General features: G+C 43.5%; 1 protein-coding gene across 1 annotated transcript in view; it reads right to left on the bottom strand.

The window, feature by feature from the left end:
* Positions 1 to 3,198: 3,198 nt before the first annotated feature.
* LOC105913023 (protein NLRC3-like) overlaps positions 3,199 to 21,845 on the bottom strand; it is a 70,618-nt gene continuing 51,971 nt past the window's right edge. The window contains exons 8-11 of the mRNA XM_042708784.1: positions 14,193 to 14,366; positions 8,490 to 8,837; positions 8,020 to 8,163; positions 3,199 to 5,637 (exon numbers count right to left, since the gene is read on the bottom strand). Coding sequence (XP_042564718.1) covers positions 4,482 to 5,637; positions 8,020 to 8,163; positions 8,490 to 8,837; positions 14,193 to 14,366 — 1,822 coding nt within the window. The 3' untranslated portion in view covers positions 3,199 to 4,481. The remainder of the gene's footprint in view (positions 5,638 to 8,019; positions 8,164 to 8,489; positions 8,838 to 14,192; positions 14,367 to 21,845) is intronic.

Here is a 21,845-nt window from a genome sequence, read left to right as displayed (position 1 = left end):
CTTCACCTTGAAGAAGTTGGGGGTGGTTTTGCTGTATCTCAGCATCAGCTCCTCTGGTAAGATCTTAGAGGGACAGTCAGTCCTAAGGCTATAGAAGCCGTCCATCTGAAGAGGCCTGACAGGCTGGGGATTTCGCTTCCAAACCCCCCCGCCTTCTCCTCAACTCGCTCCACTAGCTGCTACAGATGGGCATCTTCAGGCAGTAGGTAGGCGTGGAAAACCAGGGGTGACTTGCTGCTCTGATAGACCAGCACATCTGAATGGACTCTCATGGGAAACAGCAGAGATTTTAAATAGTTGCCCACCACTCCAAGAGGAGAGAAGGAGGGGTGGGCAAGTCTGGCATGGCGTCGGGTTAGCTCACACACCTCCACACACACTCCGCTGTCCCGCCCATGCAGGACCCTCACAGCATCACGCACAGACGCCTCACAACCCCCCAAACACAGGAAATGTGGCAGATGGATCTCCTCCAGCTCTCCTGACATGAGCCTGATGTCCATCAGAGGACCAGCTGGTCTGGACTGCATGTGGGCCAGCTCTTCAGCATTCAATTAACCACAAAGCTAAGATGGTAATGGTTAGAGTAACACTCCATAGCACATATATCTTTGTTATTGTGATGTTGCAGTTGGGCTAACGTTAGCTTGTTTACAATGCTAAGGCTACTTAAGTAAGTGTAGAGTACTTTAAATTGCTAAGTTAAGTTTGTGAAGTTGCTGAAAATATCTTTGTGAAGTGCCCAGGTAGTCGTATCGATTTTGTGTTTGTCCTGATATTTATGTGTGCCTGTGCTCTCACAGCTTAATGTTCTCATAAGAGGTTAACTGCTTATTTAGCACTTTTCACAACAGTTTTTTTTGTCATCAAACAAACTAAGGACTGAAAGATTTTTTACTAAATAGAGAGTGCTGTAGTTGACATAGGGGAGAAACACAGGTGAATAGAGAGTTGACATAGGGGAGAAACACAGGTAAATAGATAGTGCTGTAGTTGGCTCCTGACAGGAACTAAACCTCAGTCACTCCTGATGGGGAAGTAAGGTCTCGGGCTTGTCTAAGCTCTATGGTGTGGGCCTATTCTTTAGGCTCCATTCTCAGCCTTAAGTTCTATTGGGCAGGTTTCTGTTGCTCTGTGGTCCTCTGTTGGGTAACCTGAAGGTGTGTGTGTGTGTGTGTGTGTGTGTGTGTGTGTGTGTGTCTGGTTCTCTGTTGGGTTTGAAGGTGAATAAACGTCTAGACGATTAAGTGTGTGTACACATAATCAGGGCTCCTTCAAGTGCAACTAAAAATTTCACTCTGAAAGTCTTCCACTTAGAATTATAAAGGGAAAGACATAGAGTGCTGCTGGTCACAAGGGTGTATGGAAAAGGATAATTACTTTACAAATTGTAATTATATACAAATTACTTTAGTCATCCGCAAATCAGGATCAATCATGAGTCAACTTTGAGATTTGTCTCATGTTGATTTGTTTGTATGGCTCATGGTTGATGTGTGTATGTGTGTGTCTCCCATGTTTGATTGTGTGTGTGTGTGTGTCTGTCTTACGTGTATGTCTCATGGTTGATGTTTGTGTGTGTGTGTGTGTGTGTGTCTCATGGTTGATGTTTGTGTGTGTGTCTGTCTTATGTGTATGTCCCATGGTTGTGTGTGTGTGTGTGTGTTATCCTGCACGTGTCTAGTGCTGCTCTATGTCTGTTAAAGGCACTCTTTGTGTGTGTTATCAGACATGTTATCACACTCTCACATACACACACACACACAATGTGCCGTCAGGACCGAGGCTGTCTGCTCTGTCTACTCACAGGTTTCCAGCCTGAAAACAGAAAGATAAATATGAAGATTTGTCTGATTTAAAATAATATAAAACACAGGGGCTAGGCCAGTGTCCTACAGGGTTCAGATCACACCCGATCAGCTGGGCCCTGTATGTGTGTGTGTGTGTGTGTGAGAGAGTGAGTGAATGATGACACATCTCAACAACAGACGGGTCCTGTGTCCTACAGGGTTCAGATCACACCCAATCAGCTGGGCCCTGTGTGTGTGTGTGTGTGTGTGTGAGTGAATGATGACACATCTCAACAACAGACGGGTCCAGTGTCCTACAGGGTTCATCACTATAGACAGATCACACCCGATCCGCTGGGCCTGTCTGTGTGTGTGTGTGTGTGTGTGAGAGAGTGAGTGAATGATGACACATCTCAACAACAGACGGGTCTTGTGTCCTACAGGGTTCAGATCACACCCAATCAGCTGGGCCCTGTGTGTGTGTGTGTGTGTGTGAGAGAGAGAGAGTGAATGATGACATCTCAACAACAGACGGGTCCAGTGTCCTACAGGGTTCAGATCACACCCGATCAGCTGGGCCCTGTGTGTGTGTGGGTGTGTGTGTGTGTGTGTGTGTGTGTGTGTGTGAGTGAATGATGACACATCTCAACAACAGACGGGTCCAGTGTCCTACAGGGTTCAGATCACACCCAATCAGCTGGGCCCTGTGTGTGTGTGTGTGTGTGTGTGTGTGTGAGAGAGTGAGTGAATGATGACACATCTCAACAACAGACGGGTCCAGTGTCCTACAGGGTTCAGATCACACCCGATCAGCTGGGCCCTGTGTGTATGTGTGTGTGTGTGTGTGTGTGTGTGTGTGTGTGTGTGTGTGTGTGTGTGAGAGTGAGTGAATGATGACACATCTCAACAACAGACGGGTCCAGTGTCCTACAGGGTTCAGGGCCAGGACTCTGATTCTGTCTACAGACATCATGGGGATCGACTAAAACCATGACTACGGTCAAAAAGTATTTTTTGTTTAAGAAGGTTCCTAACTGACTGAAATAAGCCTGAAGTATTTAAGTGGCAGCCATGACGAGAGCTGTTCCAATTCTCTACATGCTGAGGAAAGGTTTCAGTGCTTCTGTTCTTTATCTTTACAACATATTGTTTTTCTTTTTTGACTCTCCGACCACAGCCTCTGTCTCTGTGCTTTCACACCAGGGGAGGAAGTGACTTCATAGGGAAAGGGCCCAGGTGTACCTCATGGCACAGGTGACTGGCGTTAGGCTGCATCTGGGTAGGGACAGGAACACAACAGGAAACAGCACAACAACAAGCCAACAGGGGGCACCAAATATCACACCTCAGATTAGCTCAAAGAAAATCAGGGGTTCATAAGAGTGTGTGTGTGTGTGTGTGTGTGTGTGTGAGAGTGTAAAGATGATCTGTGCCCCTTGTGTATGCCTGTAGTTATCCCCCTGTGTGTGTTTGGTTTAGTGTGTCAATATGACGCCAATTCCTATCTGTGTTTGATTTAGTGAGTCTGTGTTGTATGAAGCCCATTCCTATCTGTTTGATTTAGTGTGTCTGTAGTGATGACACCCGTTCCTATCTGTGTTTGATTCAGTGTGTCTGTAGTGATGAAGCCCATTCATATCTGTGTTTGATTGAGTCTGTCTGTAGTGATGAAGCCTATCCTATTAGGCACGGTACATGTGACCCAGTACAGGACCTTAGCTCTGAAGAGAGAGGCTGGAAAAGTGCCATGCCTGTGTTAGCAGAGAAGAAGTGTGTGGAAGCGCAGAGCAATCCGATGCACTCCAGGCCACAAGGTGGCAGCAGTTTGGTGAATGAATGTTAGAACACTTTATGAATTTATTCTTTTTTTTAATTACAGCATAGCAAAATATAACAAGAGGAGTTAATGTAGCGTAAACAAAAGCGATCAATGTAAAAGCGAGGTTCTAATTTTCCAATGTCAAATAAATATGTGCCCTGTAGGCTTAACAATAAGGTTGGACACATATATGAAAAAGTCACAAAATCATATATTTATATCAATGGATCTTCTAAAAAATCATTCATCTAGTGATCAACCATCTAGCAGTAAATGTTCAATCAGACCTGATTCATGTACCATACGAGAAGCAGGCGCAGTATTTGGCAGTGTGTCACCACAGAAAATCCAGGATCTCTGGGAAAGAGGAGCAGTATTTGGCAGTGTGTCACCACAGAAAATCCAGGATCTCTGGGAAAGAGGTACAGTATTTGGCAGTGTGTCACCACAGAAAATCCAGGACCTAGGATCCAGGAAGTATCCTTGATGACTGTCGTCATTGAATCCTGCCGAAGGAATTTTCTAGGATGCAGTGGGAATATCCTCTGGGTTCTTAAAGCACCCACAATCCTATGCACACGTACCAGAGCCTTTTTACAAAAAAGTGGTGCGGAATTTGAAGGTGGGAACTTTTCAATGATGCACACCTGCACACTCGCTAGACTGTTTTATTGTTTGTTCTCTGAATGCTAGGAAGGAGTCCTGCATAGCTTTTGAAGGACCCGCCCTTAGAAGCACTCAAAAGGACCCATTCTACCAAGGAAGCATCCATGATTTTGAGAAACACTCAGGATCTTGAGGAAAGAGGAGCAGTATTTGGCAGGATCTTTGAGATGAGAGTAGACCCTGGCAGGCTGGGTGTCCTGCTGCCGTCACGCTGTCCACAGATCCTCCACTAGGAGGCGCTGCTGTGCCTGAAGGATCCTGTAGAAGGCCAGTTTGACCTTAGCTGTCTGCAGGCTGTCATAAAGGACCCTCATTTTTCCCTGACTGGTGGGAGCAGCATCGATGTTAGAGTAGGTCTCCTGGCCGATGACTCCCTGGGAGAGGAGCTCGTCGGCTATGGGCATCACCTCTCTCACCCTGCTGATGAGCTCTGCCCTGTTCTCGTCCACAAAGCCAGCTGCCTCCTGGATGCCGACCTGTCCTGGGCTCCTGCTGGGCTGCCAGTAGTCGTTTCTACGGATCTTGGTTCTCCAGATGGGCTCTGTGTGCTGAGAGCTGATGACCTCCAGATCAAAGCCCTCCTCTGGCTGCTCCATGTAAACCTCACAGAAGTTAGCAGTGGAGAGCGGCCACAGGCTCATCATCTCGGGTAGGATCTCCGACCGACACGACGTCCTCACGTGGACACTGGCCTCCAGCTGGAGCGGGCCCACGGCGCCGGGTTTGCGGCTCCTCACCCCCTCGAGCTTCTCCTCCTGGTGGATGTCCCGGATATGAGCCGGGTCTTTGGGCACCAGGTAGGCGTGGAGAGTCAGGGGAGCGGGGCAGGTGCAGAAGAGCAGCAGCTCACAGTGGACTTTGGGGAAAAAAAGATCCCTCAGGTAATAGACCAGCCCTAACAGAGAGAAGGAGGGGTGGGCAAGCCTGGCATGGCGTCGGGTCAGCTCACACACCTCCATACACACTCCACTGTCCCGCCCATGCAGGACCCTCACTGCATCACGCACAGAAGCCTCACAACTCCCCAAACACAGGAAATGTGGCAGATGGATCTCCTCCAGCTCTCCGGACATGAGCCTGATGTCCATCAGAGGACCAGCTGGTCTGAACTGCATGTGGGCCAGCTCTTCAGCATAGACATGCCAGTCTGTGAAGCGGTACTGCAGGGTGACTGGACCGGCACACGACCAGCGCAGACCAGACTCTGAGCACTCATAGCTCCCTGCAGGAGAGCTCAGGCTGTAGATTGAGACACTCTTCTCTGTAGAGACTTCAGGCTCAACCAGGACCCAGTGGCTGGTGTCTGGAACTTCAACACAGGATTCACAGCTCCTCTGTGGGTCATTGGTGTGTTGATCCTCCCTTTAACACACACACACACACACACACACACACACACACACACACACACACACACACACACACACACACACACACACACACACACACACACAAATGAAGGGCACAAGAGGATGAGGTTTTTTTTTTTATTTCCAGGTTAGTGCCCCACATTTTCTTTTGACTTCAGAATGAGATGACGAAATCAATATCAAGATTTGCAATCCCTTGTAGAGCAGAACACAAAATCTAGTAAGAAAAATAAAACAAGGGGGAAACCACACATGACATCTTTGCCACAGTTAGAACATTCTTGCTCTTTTTTTAATTTCAACAATAGATAAACACACACACACACACACACAGAGACAGTCTTTGTTTTTTACTCCTGAACAATTAACAAAACTGACATCACTGGTTTCAAATGTGTTCATCAGGAGAGTAATGGCATCGTTTACCCTCTATTTCAACTCACTCACTCACACAGACACACTCGCTCTCACACACACACACACACATACAGACATATACACTCAAACTCACACACACACACACAGACGTATACACTCACACACACACACACACACATACATGTGCAGACAGAGGAGAGTAACCTCTTGCTCTCTCTGGGTTCCTCCGGAAGACTGTGTGGTATGTGTGTGTCTTTCAGGTCCTTAGTGATTAATTAACATCAGTAGTTAAAATCAGTAGTTAATTCATCACTGTGTGTGTGTGTGTGTGTGTGTGTGTGTGTGTGTGTGTGACGGCCCAGCTAACCCCACCCATGGGCAGATGTGCATATTGGTTTTGTCCCTTGTCTCTGCTCAGCTGCGCGTGATTGGCTGGAGGATAAAAGGGCTACGATTCCAACATGGCGGTCTTTCTCTCCTCCTCGCAGCTTTTGGCTTCCGTCGTGTTTGTTTCTCCTATACTGACCCACACCACATTTTGGTTATTCCTTTACACTGACTTACACCACACTTATCTAATCTTTAATGCTTTACTATTTCATTATTTCTAGTCAGTGTTAAACTTTATTATTAAACTTATTATTAGAGCTGTGAGAAATAACGCGTTAACACGTTATGATTAAATTACAGGATTAATGCAGTTTTTTTTTAACGCATTTAACTCATGCGCAGAATGAGCTTCCAATATACCCATAATTCCACCCAATCTGCACTAGTCGCAGTTTCTAATGCAGTCAGACGGCAGCTGCTATCCAAACAAACAAACAACATGGATAATTCTGATTAACCTGAGGACTTTCTTAATGGGAAGTTCGTGTTCCAAAAAAACAAAGATGGAACATTCACTAAAACCAAAGTGATATGTACACTCTGCGGGAAGACGTTATCGTTTCACCGTAGCAAATGCATTGGTCGGCGAGGGGAGTTCAAGTGGAATGCGCCAAACCACCCTCACTTAACAACGTAGGCCCCTGACTAAATCTGCCTGTGACAAGTTGACTAGCACTGTTGCCAAATCTTGCAAAAAGCTGTAGACCGATTAATATTGTTGAGGACGAGGGGTTCACCAAAGTTTTGCGAGCATCAAAGCACCACAAAGACGCACAATAATGACAAAAATCCAGGAGCTGTATGAAGCTGAAAAGGAAAAAAAAGGAAAATGACTTGGCTGCTACGAAACATGTGGCGCTGACAGGGGATCACTGGACCTCTGTGAGTAACGATAACTACCTGGGTGTAACTGCACATCTAATCACCAACGAATGGAAGTTAAAGTCGTTTACACTAACGTGCATGAAAACAGAAGAGCGCCACTTTGCAGAGGCATGTGCAGAATAGTTCCAAACTGTTGCATGCAATTGGGCAATTGAAGACAAAACGACCACTAGGGCCTTTAGAGGCATTCGATTGTGTCATGGTGTGGTTAAGGGTTGTTTGACAAAAGAGAAACATTTTCAACAGTCCTATAAAAACAATGGCTAAGAAGCACAAATAATTTCTGTTTGATTTAAAAAGAAAAGAAAAATGTTTTATTCAACCATACAATGGCTAAGAAGCCCGAATTCTGTTTAGGATAAAAATTATATTAATGTTCCATATGGAATAGCAAAGATAACTGCTAAATAACTGCTGAGATGCAGCACCATTGTTTTTTTATGAATAAAAAAAGAAAACATGTTAAATGTATATATCCGTCTTTTGTCATAAATCTTTTTGTTCTCACAAAAATATACCGAGGAAATTTGTAATATGTGATTAATCATGATCAATCCACAGAAACCTGTGATTAATTTGATTACAATTTTTAATCATTTCACAGCTCTAATTATTATTTATTAAATTCACTTATTATTATTGAAATCATGCGTGGTCTCCCATTTTATGTTGCGTACTTTGAACCGGTACGTATGTATGTGCTGTTGTCCACCAGACTCACTTGGGAGTGTCATCAGAGAGCAGCTGTGCTCCTGGATCCTGTTGGGTTTTGTCTTTGAGGTGCAGTTCTGCATCATCTGAGGAGTGGGAGCTGCTTGCAGAGGATGCTGATGGACTCTCCTTTATGAAGATACCGCCATCCATTCTAGAAGACAATTATTAATGTGTCCACACTCATGTTAGTTTCTCCGGTTCGTAGTGGGGATTCTTCAGTACATCTCAGAGATGCTGAACACACATACACACACACACACATTAGTTCACCCCTTACTAATACAGACATGCAGACACCGTAACTCACTCATTACACTATATGACACACACCAAAATATACGAACACACCACACTTGATCTATCACAGGGTTATCCACACATACCAGACTTCACTCTACCGGAGTACACCGCATACACAAACACACAAGCAGTGTGCCACACAGAGACACAAGTCTGTTGTTGTGTGTTAACACTCACACTAGTTTCTCCAGGTTGCAGTGGGGATTCTTGAGGAGGTCTGAGAGATGCTGAACTCCTCCTATTTGTTCTCCTTTTTCTTCTACTGCTCTTCTCCTCTTTCTTCTACCTCTCTTTATTCTTCTTTTCCTTCTACTTCTTCTACTTCTCTTTCCTCTCTTCCTTCTTCTGCCTCTTTCCTCTTCTCCTTCTTCCTCTCCTTGCTCTGTTTCCCTCCAGAGATGCTGAACCCCTGCATCATGAAGCTCATTGTCTCTCAGGTCCAGCTCCTTTAAACTGCAGGAGGTTGATCTGACAGCTGATGCTAAATCAGCACAGCTGTTCTCTGTGATGAAACAACGCCTCAGCCTGGGAGAAACATAATGACACATCTGATTATTACACTCACACACCTCTACCTATACAACACAGTCTCTGTGCAGTCTCCTTACTAATACAAACACACACATTGTGATATTTATCTAATATTAAGTGTTTTTAACGTGTCATGAGTGCTGAGAAAAGAGTCAGCTATAAGCTCTTAGGCATGTTCTATATGAAGGCTGGAGATAATATAATCTGGTCATATGATATTAGTACCATATAACACTGGACAAAATAGTAATGGGATAAGTAGCGATCACAAAGGCCTACATATTAGGATGCTGTCACTTTAAATAGGTACGTTCCTGGGTTTTTGTCATGGAACGAACAGACTTCGAGATCGGAATAGTGGTAACAGAGTTTATTGCAGACAGAGACAGGCAGGAACACACAGGACAGACAACAGGTTGCAGACACAGAGATGCTGATACGGACACGGAGGGGCTGAGGGGTTAATCCTCGAGAACACAGTCACAACCCTCGGAGCACTGCTGGGAACTGAGGGAACTCGCAATCTAATCGCAGAACTAAACTAAGCAGAGGCAACCTCTGAGCGAACTAACTATAACAGAAAATCCGTTGCGGCAAACAAAACACGAGTCACACTCGGCAAGGTACTAACTAAACAAGAACTAAGATGAAATGCTAAACGGGAACTAAGGAAATAAACAAAACTGATACAAACTAAGACGGGAGAGTACGTAATCCTCATGAAAGTCAGGTCGCGGGAAATCCAAGGTTGTGCATCTGTTGAAGTGCGATACCAGACACCGCGTGAAGGGAGAGTGAGGTATATGTAGGGGCTGTGACAGGTGATTAGGAACCAGGTGAGGGTAAACACAGTGCAGGTGAGTGAGGATACAGGTGTGAGTGATTAGAAACTGTGGCATCACGAGGGGACGTGTGGTAGAGGGGCGTTATGTTCCTCTCCCGGAATGGCTACCACGCCACAAGATGGCTGCCGGGAAAACTACATCTCCCAGAATGCTCAGACAGGTGCAAATGCCTCAGCCCTCTGATTGAAGCGGGAGCTCAGGTGTGGGAGAGGGAGAGAACAAAGGAGCTGATACACACACCAAGCGAGGGGCACCGTACGTGGCAGAAACTGAGTTCGGTGTAGGATGAACTTTAAGTTTGCAACCACAGTTGATTGGACTTATGTTAGGAGCAACTTTATGAAGCCTATGTTTTGCCTTTGAAGTACTTTATTATTTTGCTTCCTGAAACACTTTTTGTTGGTTAATAAACCGGATCCTTCGTTGGAAAGCACTTTTGCCTGCTCTGTCGTGTTGTTTACGCACTGCCCTACACCTCGCTCAGTGGTAAAACCTCTCATGATACCACAAAACCAGGTGAATGCAAACGTGCTGCAGGTGTATGTGCTTGGGTGATTTGGGATCTGAATGCAACTGATGAGCGTGCAGCTGGGAGAGTTAGTGAGCTGAAGGGGGCATGGCCGGAGCGGAGCTCCGCAGGAACCTGACAGTTTTCCGGAAACAGGTGCATGCATAAAAGGGGGAGGTTTTCTTTTCTCATGGGGATGGTGTGTTGAATTCCTGGGATTTGATAATGTCTCCCTTAGATGGTTCAAAAACTATTTCACGGATAGAACACAATGTATAGATGTTGCAGGCCTAACATCTGAGGCCCTAGTAATTCATTTTGGTGTCTCCCAGGGCTCAATTTTTTGGCCCGGTATTGTTCTCACTTTACATTAATAATATCTGTGACCCTCTAGAACATTGCAAAGCCCATTTTTATGCCGATGGTACAATTTTGTATGCCTCAGCTCCCTCTATAGATCAAGCAGTTTAAAACCTTCAACATGCTTTTGATTGTGTACAGGAATCCCTAAAGTCCCTCAAATTGATGCTGAATGAGTCTAAGACTAAATTCATGATTTTCTCCAATGGTAGAAATAATGTCCCCTCCACCCATAGGATATGCACCCGTTCTGGGACTAATATTGAGCAAGTTCCTTGCTATAAATACCTAGGTATCTGGCTAGATGATAGGCTGTCATTTAAATCACATGTTCTTGACCTAGCAAAGGTTAGATCTGTTATGTAGGACAAGGTGTTAATATCCCTTTTCTGCATACTCAAGACTCTGTGGGTTGGTCGAATGATTGATGGCATCTTATGGGTTATCAAGTGGGCACCCTCCTTCTTCGATGTTTCGCTGATTGACCCACGACACCTCCAGAGGGTTCAGCAGTGAGATCCGGCATCCCAGGCTCACTCCCTAGATGCCATCACTCATCCGACAGCCCAGGTGGAGTCCTTCCTCTTTATCCACAGCCACTGACTTCCCTTTTCAGCAGCCCTGGAAAGGTCTTTGACTGCCTGCCTGTGGGCCTCCCACTCCCATCTCTCGGAGAAGCCTGGATGTTGAGGTGGCTACAAATCCTCTGCAGCCTACTTCAACTTGGCAGACCTTAGCTTTCCAGCCTCGTTGTTGTGCATCTGCTGCAAGCTCCGCATACCTTAGCCTCTTGCGCTCGTAGGCCTCCTCCACCGCACTCTCCCAGGGCACCATGAGCTTGACGATATACACCTGATTGAGTGAGGCCGACCAAAGCACAAGGTCTGGTCGTAGATTTGTTGTTGCTATTTCTGATGCAAAGCGGAGCTGCTGGCCTAGGTCTGCCAGCATCTTCCAGTCCTGTGCCCCACCTAGCTGTCCAGTTTCTGGTCTTGAGGTGGTGAGAGTGGCTTGGCCCCTGCCCTCCCGGACAAATGTTGTTGCCGGCCTACGAGATGGTGGAGGAAGGGCATTGATGCTCATCTGTCGACTCTCCAGCACTGCCGCAAGACACTGTAGCACCTGGTTGTGCCGCCAGGTGTACCGGCCTTGAGTGAGGCTGGTCTTGCAGCCCACCAGGATGTGCTTTAGTGTAGCTCGAGTCGGGCAGAGGGAGCATGTGGGGTCTTCTTCGTACCACTGGCTAAGATTATTGGGAGACGGCAGTACATCATAAGCGGCCCTGATGGTGAAGCTAGTCTTGAATGCCTCCATCTCCCACAGCTCCTGCCAGGAGATCTTCCTCTTCTCCACTCCCTCCCAAGTCATCCACTGCCCCTGCCTTGCCTGTGAAACAGCTTTTGCACACCTTGCTGCAAATTTGCTTAAAATTAAACTTGGCTCTCTTTATAGAATTATATCTTGTTTTACTTTTGAAAACCGAATGGAAATAGTGCAATCAACAATTTTGTCAGTTCTTGACTATGGTGACATTGTTTACATGTATGCTGCACCCTCTACCTTAAAACTACTGGACTCTGTATTCCATAGTGCTATTCGCTTTGTCACAGGAGACTCTTTCAGGACCCACCATTGTAATTTATACAAGAATGTTGGTTGGTTCCCTCTAGCAGACAGGAGAGAAAAACATTGGGCCTCATTCTCGAACGCAGTTAAGAAGAATTTAAGAGGAATTTAAGAGGAATTGGATTTAGGACAACATTTGGCATTCATGAAAGTTTTCTCATCTGGGAATTGCTCTGAACTTCAGAAGACTTTCCGAACTAGAAATAGCAGTCGTAACTCGGCCAGAGTTTTCTCAAATGCGATTCCTTAAAAAAACAAAAGATGGCCCCGTGGACTCTACTCCTCGCTTTGGACAAAAGTGTCTGCTAAATGACTAAATGTAATGTACACGAACACTGCAAATGTAAGTGAATAAATAAATAAGCACTAAACTCAATCACGTTGATATAGCTATAGTGGAATAGAATGGACACATCTACATCCTGCAACAGTCCATCTCTGCACCGTTCAAGTCATAGACATATATAGTTGAAGTTAGATCTGCGTTTACTCGACGGTGATGCTTTCCGCTTTGACATGACTCGTTTACGAGTTGCTTTCGTGTAGATTCGGTCGATTCCGACTGCACACGTCACTACGGTTGCGTGCCCTTATAAGGAGCTGGCAGGGCGTGTATGTATGCAAATTCAGGAGCACGAGAACGCGCTTTCAATTTAAGAAAACTCTTCCGGGGGAGCACAGCCCAGAAAACTTCTGCTGCGTAGGACCACATTTTCAAGCGTGCATGAATTTGGCGGATGTCTTTTGCTTACGTTGTTTTTCCGAAGCCCGTAAGAAACATTTCAGAAGAAACTTCAGAAAATGTTCGAGAATGAGGGCCATTGTCTTTTATTTGTTTATAAAGCCTTAGTGGGAAAACTGCCTAATACCTGTCACTTTTAAAATCCATCTGTCATAACACACGGTCACAGAGCCTCATCTCCCTTAAAATCCCCCTTGCCAAAACTAATATAGATAAAATAGCTTTTAAGTTCTTTGCTTCCCATAAATGGAACACTGTTGAAGAGGACTTGAAACTGTCAACCAATGTCTGTCAACCAATTTAGGAGCCTTTTAGATGCTAAGGATGTGCCTCAGTGCTGTTGTTTTAAATGATCCTCTGATTTTATTATATATATTTTTTTTTCTTTGTTATTTTTTTATACTTAATTTCTGAGTTGTGTAATGTGTTTGTTTTATTTATTTTTTCGGTTTGGTTTTGTTATGGTTTGTTTATTTATTGTTCATCTGTATTATATACCCTCAATAAGGGCATTGCTGCAAAAGAGACCTGTGCTCAGTCAATTCTTCCTGAATAAATACTGTAATGATGATGATGATGATGATTATGATGATTATGATGATGAATGGAGAAGTGGCGGCAAGCAAAGGTTTGAAATAAAATACAACGTAGACAGCCAAACGCCTGTTTTGACAGGAATACGGAGGATTCCATTCAGCTCGGTAGGGGTGAGAAGAGCGGTATTTCTTTCTGTTTACGTCGCAATGCATTTATATTTTTGTTTCTGAAGAGGATTGGTTTTTCTTGTTGGATTACGTCTACACACACGGGATCTTTCTTGATTATTATCGAGGAAGCAGGCCGACACTGCGGCCTGTCAGAACACCGGGTCGTGCTGGGACTTTAAATATTTGTTTCCAAGGACTTTACGTTAAGGAACACTGATCATTTTTTGTTACGTTATTAACCTCACTTGTTTCTGTATACATGTTTCTATTATGTTTACTCTGCCTAAGGGAGCTAATACAGATCTCCTGACTTTAAGATAACAGCGAAATGTAACAAGTTCTGCTTTGGGACAAAATAGAATTTGTTATAACAAATAACAGGGTGACCCAAACACACACACACCACACTTGCCCAATCTCAGGATTCTCCAAAGACACACACCAAACTCCACTCCACAGAGGACACCACATACAAACACACAAGAAATATGCCACAGATACATCGTGGTTCACCCATCCCCGTAGTTCACCCCCCCCCCCCCCCCCCCCCCCCCCACTCACTTTAGTGTCTCCAGTTTGCAGTGGGGATACTTGAGGAGGTCTGTAAGATGCTGAACTCCTGCATCATAAAGACCATTGACACTCAGGTTCAGCACCTTCAAACTGCAGGAGGTTGATCTGGCAGCTGATGCTATAGCAGCACAGCTGTTCGTTTTGAGGGAACAATCCTCCAGCCTGGGAGAAACATAATGACACATCTGATTATTACATTCACACACCTCTACATATACAACTCGCACACACACACAATACTTCCTCATCACAGTGAATCACACCAACAGACACACACACACACACACACACACACACACACCATACTTCACTCATCACAGGGAATCACACCAACACAGAAACACACACACACCCCAAGCAGTAGAGGCAACACACGTGTGTAGTCTGCTTACTAATACAAACACATAACATACCTGAGTCAGTACACTGTATCACACACACCAACAAACCCCCACTGATAGGGTGACCCAAACACACACACACAAACACACATACAGTACCTCACTCATTACCCTGGATCACACACACAGACTGCATCAAACACACCAACACAAATTAATTGATGGGTGGCCAAATCTCAAAAATCAACACACTGTACCTCACTCAGTACACACTGTTACGACCCTGGCGGATCTAGGCCCCGCCCCATGATAGTTGCATGCCTGTTCTGTCTCTGTCTCCTCAGCAGGTAATGGGGAGAAGGTGTACAACAGGTGTACCCCATGATTGGATGGCTACAAAAGCCCTGATTAGATGGCAGTCGGGAGAGCGTTGGATTGGAGTTTTGGATTGGTCGTACTTGTTGGATTTTGGATTGTCGTCGTCGTCGTTTGTTTTATATTACCATTTAACTGACTTACCATTACATCTTTTGTTTCTCTCCACAACACTGACATTCACCCCACGTTTTCCTATAATTAATAGATAACTATATACTTGTAACCCTTAATAAATAACGTATTATTATTATATCATAAATTCTGCGTGGCCTCCCCTTTATGTTTCGTGCCCGTGAGCTGGGTTCGTCACAACACACACTCATTGCAGGGTGCCCCAAACACACACACCATACCTCAGTCATTAGACTTTATAACACACATACACAACAAATACACACACGCACATTCATTGCAGGGTGATCCAAACAAATACACACACACACTTTATTATCACAGGGTTCTCCACACATACCAGACTTCACTCCACAGAGGACACTGCATAATAATCAGAGATAGGCAAAAATACATCAAAATGTATTTTGATACAAAATACAAAATACCCCTCAAATAAATGTATTGAAATAAAATAAAAAATACTGGTGCCAGAAAATGTAACAAAATACAATACATGTATTTTGTATTTAAAATATAGGAAATACTTTTTCTGGATTTTCCGTTGTCTCACAGTTTGGTATAGCAGAGCATTCAGGTTTGGGCTATATAATGTACACAAAGCTCTGGTGAACCCCACAAAAAGGAAGAACACTCACAGAATGTCAGTGTAGCTAAGCAAAGCTATTAAAAGACAAGTTGTTTTTAGGCAGCAGCTGTGTGACTCATGTTTTCACAAAACAGGGCTCTCAATGCAATCTCTATGGCTTCCGGGAGGGCTCGCCCCACCGTGCTTTCGTCATACGTAATTGCTTTGATCAAGTCACAGGCCGTGTCTATTACAGCGCACTTGCACACTTTAAACACTGACTTTCAGTGCTTAGGGCATTCACACTGACAGTGTCAAACGGTCAAAAAATGCAGTGTGAAACGATGGACACTACTCGCCATCTTGGCTACGTAGCGGAGGAGGAGGAGCCCTTTCGGCAGCTTTTCAGTTTGGAATGTTGGCTGACTGACACTTCGCAAATCACTTCAACCATTATTGCTGGTTACAATAACTCTGTTATCTGATAGTACAGTGTCTATTTCTCTGTAACTTTTGAAAAATCTAAGTGAGAAAACCCCAAAAGATGGCTGCCAGCGGAGTTTGGTCAGCCATCTTTGTTTAAAATTTCCAGTTGGCCGGAGGAAGCTGGAGCACAGATTTATGGGTAAAAGGCTCGCACATTTGTACCCGTCAGTGTTTCATTTGAGACAACACTAATCAGCGACAGAACGCACTACAGATGTAAGTACTTAGTATTGCAGTGTACTTCGTAAAGTGCGCGGTAATAGCCATGGCCACATTCTGTCAAGATGGCTACCGTTCAGTGCAACAACTCGATTCGCTCTTTGAAAGAACCTCCTTTAAGTCGGTGTACTAATGAAGATAAATTGACAAGGATCACAACAGCTATCTAAGTTTTCGAACACAGCCCTGTTTTGTGAAAAATGGATTTAACATGAGAGTCAATGAGAGCGATGTGGGGCAATTTCCATTTCGCCCCAAAAAGGGGGGGGGGGGGCATTTGAAGCCCCACTTTTGCCTGACTGTTGCCTGATTCGTCAATGAGATTCAGAGGCAGAACAGACAGTCTAGTGGTAGAACCCGACAGAAAAAAAATCTCCTTCTGCTTAAACACTGGAGAAAGTATTTTGAGTATTTTAAATACAAAACTACTCCACTCTAAATTATTTTGTTACAAATTACGTTAGATTTTTTATCGGCCCTATCAAATACAAATTACAAAATACTCAAAGTCATTGAAATACGTATTTCAAATACAAGTAATTGAAATACTGCCCATCCCTGATAATAATAATAATAAAAAACTTTATATGTATAGCACCTTTCATACAAAACAATGCAGCTCAAAGTGCTTAACAGCAAAGAAATGACGTGGAGAGAATATAAATGCACAGTGATCTGCATACAAATAGACATAGAATAAGTAGTGATGTTACAAATGAACCCGAGGCTTCGGAGCTTGTGTCGCGAAAGTTAAGCATCGTTGTATCGTTTTGCCGAAAGGCGTCACTGGTGACGTCCGAAGCCTCATTTGAATCAAGTGCTTCACCAAGTGGTTCGTTGGTTCACTTCTGGCGGGAAGCTTTGAGTCCCATCTCGTATTCGTGGTTGTTGTCAGTGGTTGGAGATGTAGCGATAGTTGGAGATTTAGCGATAGCTGGAGATGTAGCGATAGTTGGAGATTTAGTGATAGTTGGAGATTTAGCGGTAGTTGGAGATTTAGATTGTTTGCTGTTGTTAGTAGTATAGATTATTTGAGATAGAGTTATGGAGCCAGTTAGGAAGAGAAAGTTGCACAAAGCACTTTCGCCCCCTTTTCACTGCCCTGCACTTTCACTTTAACTACCCTCTGTTCCAACAGCAAACAGAAGAGAGTAAAGATAATTAGCAGGCGTTTTTATCCAAAGCATCGGATTAAAATTAGCTTTTGCCGAGAATCGAACCTCACTTGACCCGCACATGAGGAGACGTCGCTAACCGTTATGCCACCATAGAACTCTTAAACTGTATGTCAAACAATTATTAGAAGAAAGAATAGAAAAAGAAAGCCTTTACTGTCATTGTATTTTCATACAACGAAATTTGAATTAAATCGAGGTACGTTTTTTTCACCATACGTTTGTGTGCATGTTATTGCGCACCACAACAAATTGAACAAATTCACTGTCCCGAGAAAATCTTTCCTACACCGTATTTTTACTGACCAGCAGGTGTCACTAGAGAGCGAACGAAGCTTCGAGTAGTGAAACTTTTTTCAACGCGTTTGGCTGGAAAGCTTCGAAGGTTACTGAAGCTTCATTTCGCCATCACTAAGAATAAGTGTAAAACATCAACATACAAACTGGGATAAAGTACATAAACATAAGTAAATAACATAAAGATAAAGATAAAGACAAAGACAGGGATGGAGTGCATAAGACGCAACATAAGGGCCACAGGTTTGGGCAAGTGAGGGTGCAGTCACACAAAAGCCAGGACATGAAAGTGACAAGAAAGTATTTATTTACAAAAAGCAACACAGGGATCAACAAGGACTGTCAGTGGCACCAAAGAAAAGAACATAAATAAACCCACCTCCCATTGACAGGTGCTTAGCACCCAAAAGTACAGTGGGTGGTGCTCACTCTAACCTGGGGTATTAACAACAAGTAAACCTACGTGTGTGTAATATGTAAACCCAGGAGTATCTTACCTATCCTCATTGACCCTGTGCGCTCAACAAAAATAATTAACATAGACAAAGACAGAACAAAAGTAGGCTGCTACCAACTAAAGTAATAGAGTTTAACAAATGTGTTATAACTAGTGCTGTCAGTTTAACGCGTTATTAACGGCGTTAACGCAAACCCATTTTAACGCCGTCATTTTTGTATAGCGAGATTAACGGCATTTTTTTTTTTTTTTAGATTAAGGTTCTTTTTGGCCTCGCAAACTGTGTAGTAGGCCAACGTTACGGTTTGAGTGAATGGTGAGCGCGATACGGCGAAATGGATCATAAAAAGCTTCTGAATGGAAAGTTTACTTTTAAAAGTTGTGTTGTGCAAAAGAAGCAAGCTTCACTGTTGTCTGAAAATGTCAACAGGCAGCTGGCTGAAAGCAAAGAAGTAGTAGGCTTACCTTTTATTGGTAACATAACTGTTACGGTTCATTGTTTCTGAAATAAGATGCCTGACTGCTATGTTCCCAGCAAACTTGAAAAAAATAAATATTAAGCCATGGTTTAACTGCACTATAGGCTGAGTCCTTGTTTACCTGAAATGTGCACTTTATAATTTTATTTTGTACCGCCCTGTTTGGTAATGTTGGTTTTCAATAAAATAAAACATTTGCATAAAGCAAGCCAATCCACTTTTCCATGTTGATAAGGGCATTAAAATAAAAATAAAATGATGGAAAAAAATAAATAAATGAAGGGACATTTAGAATAGATAAACATGTGCGATTAATCACGATTCATTTTAAGTTAACTATGACATAAATGCAATTAATCGCGATTAAATATTGTAATAGTTTGACAGCACTAGTTATAACTAAAGACAAATCAATAAACTAGCAAAAAACCAAGCAATACCAAACACTACCAAACACAAGCAATCAGAGCTCAACCAGAGCTCTGCCACAGCTCAACCCAAAAGCAACAGCAACTTGCTAACAAACACAGGACTATTTAAAGGGGAATGGTTGATGGGAGATCTGGAACAGGGGTGGTGATTTGATGATTGGAACCAGGTGAAGTAGGATAATGAAAACAGGAGGGGGAGACAGAACAACAACACAAACCAACAACACAAAACAGAACACAATACATGTAGGCCTATAACATGTATACATACAAGACATACAGAACACTGTACGTAACACTCCCCCCCATAAAGAGTCAGCCCATGGCATACCTCAAACCATCCCGTGAACCCCAAAATCAATAATCGCCCCCAGTAACCACTGACCCACAATAGTTACACACGAGAAAGAGCGTCGGCAAATACATTTTCGGTGCCTTTTTTTTCAACAGTGGCTCTCTTCCATAAAGCTTTGATTGGTGAAGAACCCGGGCAAAAGTTGTTGTATGCATAGTCTCTCCCATCTCAGCTGCTGAAGCTTGTAACTCCTTCAGAGTAGTCATAGGTGTCTTGGTGGCCTCTCTCATTAGTCTCCTTCTTGCACGGTCACTCAGTTTGTGAGGACGGCCTGCTCTAGGCAGATTTACACATGTGCCATATTCCTTCCATTTCTTGATGATGGATTTAACAGAATTCCAGGGGATGTTTAGTGCCTCCCCTGACATACTTTTCAATAACCTTTTCTCTGAGTTGCTCGGAGTGTTCTTTAGTCTTCATGGTGTAACGGTAGCCAGGAATACTGATTACTGAATACTGACCAGTGAATGGACCTTCCAGACACAGGTGTCGCTATACTACAATCACTTGAGACACATTCACTGCACACTGATCCCCATTTCACTAATTGTAAGACTTCTAGCACCAATTGGCTGGACCTCTGTTGACATAGGTCAGTCACTTTAAAGGGGGTGAATACTGCAATCACTTATTTTACATTATATATTTTTATTTAATTGACATTACTGTGTAGAAATCTGTTTTCACTTTGAAATTGAAGAGGGCTTTTTTGTGATTTTTTTTGTCAAAAAAGCCAACTTATATTGACCATGGTTGATGTATAAAAGCAATAAAAGGGAAAAACTTCCAAGGGGGTGAATACTTATGCAAGGCACTGTACAGTGGCGTGCCATCTGCATAACTATGGAAACATACATAGTGTTCTCTAATGATGTCCCCAAGTGGCAGCATGTATAGTGAGAATAATAATGGACCAAGGCAGCACCCTTGTGCAACCCCAAAGCAGATGTCATGTTTCTTAGACACATGATCTCCAACCCTGACGTAAAACGTTCTCCCTTTGCTGTATGTTCTAAACCAGTTTAACACAGAGTCAGAAAGTCTGACTAACTTTTCAAGATGATTGATTAGGATGTCATGGTCAATCGTATCAAATGCTGCGCTTAGGTCTAAGAGGACAAGGATTGAGATCTTATTTGTATCCAAATTTAGTCTGAGGTCGCTGATTACTTTAGTAAGAGCTGTTTCAGTGCTGTGGCATGTTCTAAAGCCAGATTGATATTCCTCTAGGACAGCGGTTCCCAAGCACAAGAATGCCACGGCCCAATTTGAAATCTGAAAATCTTCTGCGACCCACCCAAACCTTTAAATCACAACTCTGATCAACACATAAACTAGGGATGATTCAATTACTTTAAGAATTTAACCGATTAAAAATGTATTAACCGACAATGTATGTTTTGTGTACCATTTTCTCCGGAGCTCACATATATTAACTTTTATACTACAAGAGGGCGCCCCATTTGACATTGTTTTGTTTGGTGGTGCCTTTTGTTGAATAAGGACAGGTGGACAAGAGCAGCCATTACGAGCGAGAGCCTTATTGTTTTATTAATCTGTTTGTTTAAATTGTTTGTGCTATACTAATTAATGTTTCACATAACTAATGTGCCGCTAGAATTGTTCAAATAATACTTAAGCTGAGAAAAAGACGTGCGTTTTGTATCTTATTAATTATCAATCGATTATTGATTGTTAGCGTGCTCAGTTATGGAAAACGTAATTGGTTTGAAGTAAAATACACGAAATTTGCAACCCTAATGATACGACAAGTTCTACCTCATATAAACAGAACAATTCAATGTGAACGTGGGCCTACAGCAATGCAGTGCAAATTAATAATCCATCCACATAACAATTTGTAAAGAAACAAACGTAAGAAATGAAGTGCCAATAGTGAATTGCGTCACCTACAACGACCTAATGAGAAGGGTGATGTTGCTGCATAGCAGCTGTCAAAGTCTTGATGAATGGACGTCAGCTTTAGGCGGAGATCAGGCACAATAATGAGTTCATTCCTGTACTTTGTCTTTAAGGCCACAAGTGCTGAAAATCCATTTTCACCCAGATAAGTGGTAGCAAAAGGGATCAGAAACATTGATGCCTTGTTATACAGATCAGTATATAAGAGTAAACATGCATCCAGAAATGTGCCAAGTGTGTGAAGAGCAGTTTCAAAGCAGTATCACAAGATAACTCCACAAGGCTGTCCTGCTCCCTGGAACTGAGACCTGCGATGGAATCCTCATTATGGGGGGCTGAGCACAGGGAAGTATTGCAGAGTTTGCTCTCTGATGGCAACTGCCACGGAGGTCGGGATCTG

The sequence above is a fragment of the Clupea harengus genome, chromosome 9 (genome assembly GCF_900700415.2).
Source record: "Clupea harengus chromosome 9, Ch_v2.0.2, whole genome shotgun sequence".
NCBI lineage: Eukaryota > Metazoa > Chordata > Actinopteri > Clupeiformes > Clupeidae > Clupea > Clupea harengus.
Note: the sequence above shows the minus strand (reverse complement) of the source record. Positions and strands in the feature narration are given on the sequence as shown.